A 10,659-nucleotide genomic window follows, 5' to 3' on the forward strand; every position below is an offset into this window, starting at 1 on the left:
GCCATCCAAATGAAATATAACAGTAAAAGTTATGTTTCTTATTGAATACAGACCAGAAGAGTAAAGCATGGATGTACAGCCCTTCGACCAAGATCCAAGTGTAGTTGGCCAGTAGTGAGTAATAGAAGAAAGTGTAAAACAATTTGCACTGCCAATGCTGCAACGAGAACGTTTACATATTAACGATGGCTTTTTACGAAGCGCAAAAATAAATCGATTTCAAAAGTGGGAGCTCTAAACTTACAGGTTCGTACTGCCATAGTTGCAATAAAAGAATGACACTCAGCCAATGGCTGGCAATACGCCTACAGGGAGTAATTGTAATGCACTGCATCACACATCAGAACAAAAATAGATATGGAAATATTAGTGGAGGATACATTTATGCTATACTGAGATTGATTACAGTTGTTTGAATCTATCCATATTATACTTTTATTCCGTTGTTCCTTAACTGGTTTCAGACCCCAGAGTGAGGTCGTGGTACAGCACCTCCTTCAAGTATTTTAGCTGATCTCATTACCTTGTTTTGGAATTAGTTTATAGGATTCTTAAGGAATAAAAGCGAAGTCATCATTAGTAGGTAAAAGCGTAAATATTTTCTACTTACTGAGTTTGTGTGTGTGTGTGTGTGTGTGTGTGCAGAGATAAATAGATAGATAGATAGATAGATAGATAGATAGATAGATAGATAGATAGATAGATAGATGGTTACATGCCTATTCATATATGTGTATATATAATGTGTGTGTATATGCGTGTATATATATGTATATACATATATTTATACGCACATATCTGTGTGTGTTTGTGTGTGTGTGTGTGCACGTGCATATATGTATAACCAGGGAGCAGATTTCCATGTAGACACGATGTGATTTTTTTAATATATTCGCCTATGCTTTTCCTGCAGTTTATTTGGAAAAGTGGTTCCCAAAGTAAAGTAAGCGGTACCGCTTCACTGGGGGTGATGGAAAGATCCAGAAAAATGGGGCGATAACGGGTGGCCAAAAAGGGGCGATAGACGACAATGCCCCCTTCCCCTTTATTTTTCAATGGTACGCCTAAGTTTAGAAAATAGTGTTTAAAAATCGATATGAAAAATGTTGTTTAAAGAAAATTAACTTCAAGCAAGAACAAAGGACAAAAATAATCAAATAAAAAACGAAAAGTTCGCAAGTAAAGTTCGTTATAACATTCCTAAGAGAATTCGCTAGAAAGACGGAAATATATGATACTGAACAAAAACAACGTCAACAACAATAATGACGACAAGGATAACAGAAACAACAAAATGAAAAGAATATATGGTTCAGTCCCATTGCGTGGCACCTTGGACTAACTGTCTTCTGCTATATCCTCGGGTCGACCAAAGCCTTGTGAGTGGATTTTATAAACGTTGTTACGTCCCCGTAACCTAACGGTTCAGCAAAAGTGACCAACAGAATAAGTGCCAGGTTTTTAAAAAAATAGGCACTGGGGTTGATTCATTCGACTAAAATTTCTTCAAGGCGATGCCCCAGCATGGCCACAATCTAATGACTGGAACAGATAAAGATATCTTCCGTAATTTGGTATTTTGACTTTTGTTCTAAGTAAAGAACTGTGCAGTTATTTTAACGCATTTTATGAATGTAATTATTAGTGTCAGTGAATGTCACTGAAATTGGTTTCTAATAATTTTAGAAATTTTGTAAGTTTTCAGTATCAGACAAACTTCAGAATTTGTCTTCATACTTTTGTTTTAAACAGTAGGTCTGACTCAACAGACTCATACACTGATTGAAATAACAGTTATTTTAAATATAAATTACTATGATAATTTTCTTTGAGAATTGGTGGGGTATTGTAAGAAGTACACGCTATCGTAGTGGAGTTGTACCCGAAGCTCACTATTTAACTAGCCCAGTTGTTTTCTTCCTTTCTTTTTTCTTTTTGTTTCTCAGGGTTTTCCAGTTTTCTTTTCTTTCAAATATGTTTTAGAAACTGTCATTACGAATTTTTAAAAAGCAGACATTTAATTTATATTTGTCGGACTTTGGGAATAACTGTCTAACATAAATTGGAATTTCTCGGGGTTTTTTTCCACATTTTATAGTAACCCATATTTCAAAACACTCGCGAGCAGGCTTTTTTAAAAACTTCTTAATCCATGTTTTTAAAATGTCTACCCATCCCCTAATCGTAACTTCGGAACACAAGCTCATTGCCTGTTTTTTTTGTTTTGTTTTTTGTTTTGTTTTGTTTTTTGTCATATTGGTATATTCAACATTTTGAAACATTCATAATCAGTATTTTTACAGAAAAAAAAATTGGAAAAGCTATCATGCACAAATTGGAATTTCTCTTTTTCTTTTTTAGATTTTAAATAGTGAAAATTAAAATGAAGTAAGAAATTCTTTTCTCTGAAAATACATAATACAAATTTTTCAAAATGTGAACTATAATAACATTGAAGATATGTTGTGCAACATACTTAGGACAACCAAACTCAGCTTACAGTTAGATGAGTCTCCTTTTGCCAAACAATAAAAGTATGTTTCTTGCTTGTGCTTGTTTCGTCAAAGATTAAAATTTGATTCAAGAGCTACTGTTTGTAAGACAACTAGAAACAGTTACAAAACAGGAGTCGGTATTTCGTATTTGAACAATAGATGGAACACCATTAATGGTAGATTGTCATCGCTGCTTCATCAGCTTTTTGAAAAAGTTATACCTGGCATATTTTCAGCATACTCTGTAACGCACAACCAACATCTGGTTGCGTATAACCTAAATGGCAAACTTAAAAACAAGTCGTTGAGCACTGTAATCAAAGCAGGAAATAAAATAAATTCACTACTGGTTCAGCAGCTCTTTTGCTGAGAAAGATTTTGAACATTTGTTGTTGCACACAGAAGTTCAGTGGCTGTCAAAGGGAAACTCACAAAAATTTTCTACTCAGGTGTTGAATTTTTTCAAGACTCTTACTTTGTTCTTTGTGATGAACCAAGAAACATCAAGCATGACACTGCTTATTAGACAGATATTTCACAAAGTTCAATGACGTCGATTTGCAACTGCAAATGCGGTTAAACTTTACCAAAGCAAAATCAGCCCTCTCCACGTTTCTCTCCAGGTTACAGTTATTCAAATGTAACATAAACCATCATGATTTCTTCCAGTTTCCGAGCCTCTCTGAATTGGAGAAGAAAAAGCGCATACCATATGATAACATTCAAGTGTATTGTTCACACCTGGATGAGCTGCACAGAGACATGTCTGACAGCTCTCGGGATATTTACTTTTGATTGAAATACCAGTCTGGGTAATTCCTAGCTATCAGTAATGAGGAAACATAAATAGTGGTGAAAAACCTAGTTTCACTTTGAAATGACACTGAGTTGAGATCAAAGTTCAAAAAATCAAGTCAGGATTTTTTAATGCAAAAGGACATTTCTGACTGCTACCTTGCACTGTGGAACAAGGTGACGATGTAATTTATTGCCTTCCCAACATCATAATCTCTAGAGCGGGGCTTTTGTGCAGTTGCTCGGATTCTTTGCTTCGGCAAAGAAACCTACTGGAAACTACTGAACACGGGGATTTAAGACTACTTCTTAGTACGTCTCAGCCTTACGTGGAGATGCTGATATCCTTGCACAATGTACATCCATCGCATTAAAACTATGAAAACAGCGTAGTTACAGGTGAAATATAAATTTACTCTTTCATATTGTCAAAACAGCAACTTAATTAGGTTAAGTTTTATTTGTGAAAAACAGTTGTTTTGAATACGCAGTAGAAAGTTGCCTATGTTTGTGGTGATGTTTTGGGGTGCAAAGAATGTGGCCTGGACGCCAAGGGGGCGCAAGTCCGAAAATGTTTAATTTAGAAGAATACAGTTTCTAAATCCATCATAAATTTTCTAAGTCGTCTTCTTTTCATATTTCGGTTGAAATGATGTTGGTGAATGTTTTACTTTCTTTCATTGTTAGTAAGATAAACGTTTAGATGTAACCACTAGAATTTCATTGTTGACCGATGCGATATGAGTCGCGTGTTTACTTCTGTTGCCAGAAGAGTGTATGTTGATTTTGTGTTAATTTTAGTATTGCTTTGTGCTATAAGTATTGTTTCATTCAGTTATCATCTATTTTTCCGATGAATTCTGTATAGCATAGAAATGTTGCCCACTGTTTTCCGATAAAGTTTATTTCTACATTATAGTACCTAGTAATTGTTCTTTATTATAACTACATAATGAACTGGCTTGGTAGGAAGCGGGGAAGAGAACGTCATATCTATTTGACCAATATAACAGAGTTATGAATTTTACAAGTTTGCAATTTGAATTTATAAGTTACAGTAGTCAATAGTAGTTTGTTTGAGGATTTACGCGTTTGTCGTTTCTTATTGATAAGACGGTTTTAATTTTAGTGCTTAATGGGATAATATTAAATGTATACTATCTGTGGATAGATCTATATCGCAATTTTAAGAGAATATAGAAAGTGGAGATAATTATCGTAATTCAGAAAAGTTATCTTCAGTTAATTAATATCAAGGTTATTTCCAGTACTTTATGCCTCTTACACAAACTGATTTCTTGCACTGTTAAATCTCCTCGTATTTTATACACTAGTGAAAGGGAACTGGCGCGACTCGCTGTGATGGTGACGTGGCTTTTTCACCTAGTAACGCAATGACCTCTTACAGTAAGGTTTCACGCCTTAACTTCGATTTGAATATTAAGTTTTGCTCAAAACCATGGATTTGTAGAAGTGTATAGTCGAAAGAATAAATTCCGGTACGTGCCTTCAATTGATATTATTGATCCTGAAGCGATGAAAGCGGAGACTCCCTGGAAATAATTTGGACACAGCACACAGCTGGTGTATTGAAAGGCAATTAATCGAGCACCCAACTGTTTCTGCTAATCCGCTATCTTCAACAGTATTAATAAATATCTTTTACGGTGTTACAGGCTAAAAAAAAAATTAAAGAAGTATAATCTATTCCAGTATTATTAGTATTTATTTTATTGGCTCCTGAGAGATGGCATCTTTTGTCAACCCCGGTGAGATTTAAACTTGGAATATAAGGGGACAGAAAATAGATACTGCAAGGTTATAAAACTGACACTCATAGCCAATCTATTTCTAACAGTTTTAATAACGGTTTCAAAATCAGGCATAAAGTGATTCTAAGGAAGAGAGCTAATCAATTACCATCGACCCAAATACTTAAGTGATATTTTTTTTTTATTTACTCCCCGAGAGAATGAAAGCTAAAGTTCAACTCGGCAGAATTTGAACTCAAAATGTAAGGAATTGAAAGAAATACCGCTAAACATTTGTCCTGTGTGCTCAGAGTTAATAATAAAACCAAAATATAAAATAACTTACTGTAATATTTTCGTTGAAATAGAAGTGTCCGTCTTCGTTTTTAACCAAATCCGATTCAAAGGCTACACCTTGAATAAACAAATTGTCTCTTAAAAGACAAACAGTGGCGCGCAATATGAATGAGATGAACAGGTTGTTGTGGATGGTGTTGCGATGATTATGTAACTTCCTGGAAGTAAAACAATTTGCATTAGATGACTCAAACAGTGCAAAAATTGTAGTAGTAGTAGTAGTAGTAGTAGTAGTAGTAGTAGTAGTAGTGACAGCAACACTAGTGGTAGACAAGCCAATAAGGGAATATCAAGCCAAGACACAGGAAATTTCTTGCACGCAGGCGAAATTTCGCCTGCAAATTTTAAAATGGCACGTTCACAAATTTCTCTAAAACCCAATGAAAAAGAACATTTAAGACACAACATCACCATATCAGCTTAGTTTTTAATAAAAGTTTTATATTAAAAAAACTATTAATTTGCTTTCAACATTCTTTAAACAATGATGGAAATTGGATGATAGGAGGGATACGCGGGGGTATGGCGTATACCTATTACTCAATATCCAGTATTTATAGTTTGTTTTTTGTTGATTTTTCGTATGTTGAATGTCTACCAATAGAGGTTTTTAGTACAGCTATCTTTTGTCAAGTTTCTCTCAATAAAAATTTATTTGTTTATTTATTATATTTATTATTATATACTTGCATAAGTCAGCGAGATGACAGAATCGTTAGCGAGTCGGACAACATACTTAGTGGCATTTCTTCCGGCTCTTTACGGTCTGAATTCAAATTCAGGTCTCTTTTACCTTTCGATAGAATAAAGTAGCGGTCAAGTTCTGGAGTCAGTGTAATCGACTAACCTCCACTCACAAAATTTGAAGCAATTATTATATGCTTGCATAATTTATTCATTTCTCGTGTCAGAACACAACATTGGTTTATGTGCATTATCAAATACAATAAGAGCAGCTCAGTATTCTGGTTGAACCGTTGGAAGAGAGGGGATAGGAGCGACTTCTGGATAGCTTTGTGACTGATGAAGTAAGGTAATGTAAAGTCAAGTTGAATGTAGCCGTATCAATGGGTTTCACATCTAAACACCCATGCATTGGAGAGAGTGGGCAGAGATTTTGTATTTTGCATTCTATTATTCATTGTTAACATTAAATCATTAGATATTCAAACACAAAATTTACCTATAGTGATATGGGTATGTATTCCACTGCAGAACAAAATAGAAAAAGCATGAAATTTTAAAGAAGTAATCGCGTTAGTGTGTTAACCGTGACCACCTGCCTGGTCGTAATCCTACTGATACGAAACGCTTATATCAATATCAGTGAGGTTACTGGATATGGCGAAGGGAGATAGGTGTTAATCTACTGTTCTACATCATCAATCATCATGCCTCAGCTCTAAGGATGTGAATATTCACTAACATGATAGTAATACCCTTGGAACATACTTCTCCCTCGGTTAAATCTTATGAACTTTTTGACAGGTAGTTTTGCAGTAAACGGTTTCACCGTGGGTTAATTTACAGTATTTATTTTCGGCACAAAACCTTATAGGTAATAACTTCTGTTGTAAACAGGTTTGAAGTCAGGTATCTTTGACGTGATATTTTAAGTAACAACAAATTCATCAGTTATTTTTCTATTTACAGTATAGTTCGCAGTCTCCTTGTTGGGAATGAAGAGTCTTGTTTATCAAATTAGAAAGAAAAGACAATGACAGTAATGTCGTAAGTTAACCCATAACTTCTTTTAATTCTTCAATTAGCTCGTAGACTTCGTTACTTTTTTTGTCTCATGTAACAAAAATGGTAGATGTTTCTGATGAGGAGACAACAAACTCTGATGTAACTTCAAAATATCTCTGATCTTTCACTTGTTTCAGTCCTTGATATCGAAGATTGGCGTACCAAATTAAATACGAAATACTCTCAGGATCGAATACTTATATCATAACCACTAGTCGTTACCCGGCGCCATACTGTCGAGTAACGACTTTCTCAAGATGAAATAAATCCTTCAGTATAAGCTTATTGCAATGATCACATTGAATTATTAAACAGCAACACTAATCATCGAAATTTGGTTTGGAGAACAACGACATTGTAGTTAGAGCATGGTAGTTTGTCAAAGCCCATTTCTTGCCAAGTCATTGAAGGGCTTCAAATGAAATCAACAAGTTGATTAGACTAAGTCATCAGGACTTCAAAAATCTTATCAACGGCAGAACAAAAGTTGTCACCAATATATTTATAGTTCAGTATTATTTACCAACTAGGATAATCAAAGCATAAAATACAGATTTACCTGAAGTATATCATAATAAATATTGCAACAAGCAAAGAAAATAGCGATGTGCTGTATCCGACATTGTAGATAATCCGCCAGGTTTGCATGTGTTCCTGAAATTAAAAATTGCTAATGTAATTTATAGAGAGAAATAAATATCTACTAGCGTGGACAAAGTGTTTGTGTGAATCAGGTAATGTGATCGAGTTTAAAGCTTTCTATCTCAAATGTACTATTGGAGTTTTGCTGAATCTTATGTGCTGAACATGCCGTGCCCATGCATCAGAAACGGGGACAAAATGTTTTAGAAGAGCTTACATCATCATCATCATCATCATCATCATTATCACCACCACCACCACCATCATCAAGTCGAGGCCGAGAGGACAGCTAAGGCTATCATGACGTCCCGCCTTTCAGTAACAAAATAGTGTCGTCTACTTGCTATCCCTATTCATGAAGAGTATTCCTGGACGAAAGGTCAGTTTGTCGCAAGGTTAGCGCCTATCTGCTGGTACTCAGTTTTAGTTGTGTGAACTGGAGCAACGTGAAATGACGTAACTTGCTCAAGGACTCAATGCACTACCCGATTCGGAAATCGACATACAACCATCGTAAGCCCAACATTATTACAAGGCCATCAGCCTTTACGTCTGACTCCTATCCAGGAGATTTGTATCCCGATGACGTGCCCCACGTCATCGGATATTAGTTTTATAAAAGCTTAAAGTAAAGAAGAGAACCTCTATGCGATTTCTCATCATGCTTGAAATAGCAATCAAACCTCCTACAAGCTCATCTGGCCATTTTAGTGGGGGAAAGAGAAGAATGCATTAGGAGAATGCCATTCTGAATGTCTCTAAATCTGTGATTGTCACAAGTGGAATAACTCTGATGATAGGTCAGCACCATCTTGCTTGGTGTAAGGCAGTAACTCTGGCCTAAGGCTGTAACAATAATAGTTTCGGGGATTTGTACAAGGGTTAATTCAAATATCAATTCTTACTACATAGGCATGGCTGTGTGGTAAGATTCCTAATTCCCAACCACATTGTTCCACGTTCAGTCCCATTGCATGGCACCTTGGGCAAGTGATATCTACTATAGCCTCGGGCCGACCAAAATCTTTTGAGTGGATTTAGTAGACGGAAACTGAAAAGAAGCCCGTCGTATATATGTGTGTGTGTGTGTGTGTGTGTGTGTGTGTTGTGTCTTTGTTTGTCTCCACCACTACCGCTTGACAACCGATGTTGGTGTGCTTGTCCCTGTAAACTAGCGGTTCGGCAATATAGACCGATAGAATAAATACTGGGCTTACAAAGGATAAGTTCTGGGATGGAGTTGTTCGACAAAAAGCCTTTAAGGCAGTGCTCCAGCATGGCCGCAGTCAAATGACTGAAGCGTGTAAAAGAATGAAAGAATAAATGACCGGAGTATAAGACAAACTCTGGCAAAAAACACAACCTTATTTTACAAGTATGTTTAGTGGAGAAAATAATTTTTTCATGTTTCGTCATGCATTTACTTAAAGATTTACTAAAGTAGTTTTGCTGGAGGAAAGGTATGATTCTGGGCAAGTAAATACAATACAGTGACAGTATTCTGGAATAAAATATGAAACTAAATATTTATCCTAAACTAAATTTAGGCGCAGGTGTGGCTGTGTGATAAGAAGCTTGCTTTTCAACCACAGGATTCTGGGCTCAGTGCCACTACGTAGCAACTTGGGCAAGTGTCTTCTACTATAGCCTTGGGTCGAGCAAAGTCTTGTGAGTGGATTTTGTAGAGGAAACTGAAAGAAGACTGTCGTGTGTGTGTGTGTGTGTATGTGTCTCTGTCTGTGTTTGCCCCCCCCCTCCCCATAACTTAGCGATTCGGCAAAAGAGTCCGGTAGAATAAGTACCAGGCTTTAAAAACAAGAACTGGAGTCGATACATTCGACTAAAATTTCTTCAGGGCGATGCCCCAGCATGACCACAGACTAAGGACTGGAACACGTAAATAATAAAAGATAGAAGATACGTTATGAGACTGCCGTATCTCAGGTTTATCTAGATCAACTGTATAGATGTTTATGCTTTTGTCAAGAGAATTACCATACAGAATGTAAAACTCGTATTTCTGGTTGTGATGTTTTATGTATTCGCTATTGGCAACCAGCGTGGTGCGCCACCGCTATGAATTTGTTATCATTCACTCATTGCAAACAGGTGGATCAAAGTTTGTTACCATTTCATTCATCTTTCTCGGAGAATTTTTCATTTAGATATCGAAAAAATGTTCCTTAAATATAAACTGAATCATTAAATAATGTAAGATATATATTAGTTTCAAAATTTTGGTACAAGGCCAGCAATTTCGAGGAAGGGGAGTAAGTCGATTAAATCGACCACCAGTGTTCTACTGGTACTTATTTATCGACTCCGAAAGCATGAAAGGCAAAATCAGCCTCAGCGGAGTTTAAACTCAAAACGTAAAGACGGACGAAAAGCTGCTAAGAATTTTTCTCCTGTGCTTTAAAGATTCTGCCAGTTCACCGCCCTAAGGTAAGAGGTACATTAAATGTGGATTATATATTGTTGGGGAAGGAAGTATAATGAGATGATGTGACCTCGCCACACCACTGCCAACGAACAAACAATTTTTCGAAAGTTCATTCTAACACACTGTTTACTTTGGTTTGTTTTCAATATTTAATTATTTGAAGGTGGTGAGCCAAATGCTTACTCTTCAACTCTTTTATTTGCTTCCGTCATTTGAATGCGGCCATGCTGGTGCACCACCTGTAGTCGAACAAATCGACCCCAGGACTTATTCTTTGTAAGCCTAGTACTTATTTTATCGGTAACTTTTGCCGAACTGCTAAGTTACGGGGACGTAAACACACCAACATCGGCTGTCAAGCCATGGTGTGGGGACAAACACTGACACACAGTTAATATATATATATATATATATATATATATATATA

The 10,659-nt window shown here is 36.1% G+C and overlaps 1 protein-coding gene across 2 annotated transcripts in view; it reads right to left on the bottom strand.

Annotated features, from left to right (window-relative positions):
- LOC106871086 (gastric inhibitory polypeptide receptor) overlaps positions 1-10,659 on the bottom strand; it is a 115,515-nt gene that overhangs the window by 61,028 nt on the left and 43,828 nt on the right. For both annotated transcript variants that reach the window (XM_014917373.2, XM_014917371.2), the window contains 3 exons: positions 7,707-7,801; positions 5,388-5,556; positions 1-157 (listed from right to left, as the gene is read on the bottom strand). In XM_014917373.2, the coding sequence (XP_014772859.1) occupies positions 1-157; positions 5,388-5,556; positions 7,707-7,801 (421 nt within the window). The remainder of the gene's footprint in view (positions 158-5,387; positions 5,557-7,706; positions 7,802-10,659) is intronic.

The sequence above is a fragment of the Octopus bimaculoides genome, chromosome 1, assembly GCF_001194135.2.
Source record: "Octopus bimaculoides isolate UCB-OBI-ISO-001 chromosome 1, ASM119413v2, whole genome shotgun sequence".
Taxonomy (NCBI): domain Eukaryota; kingdom Metazoa; phylum Mollusca; class Cephalopoda; order Octopoda; family Octopodidae; genus Octopus; species Octopus bimaculoides.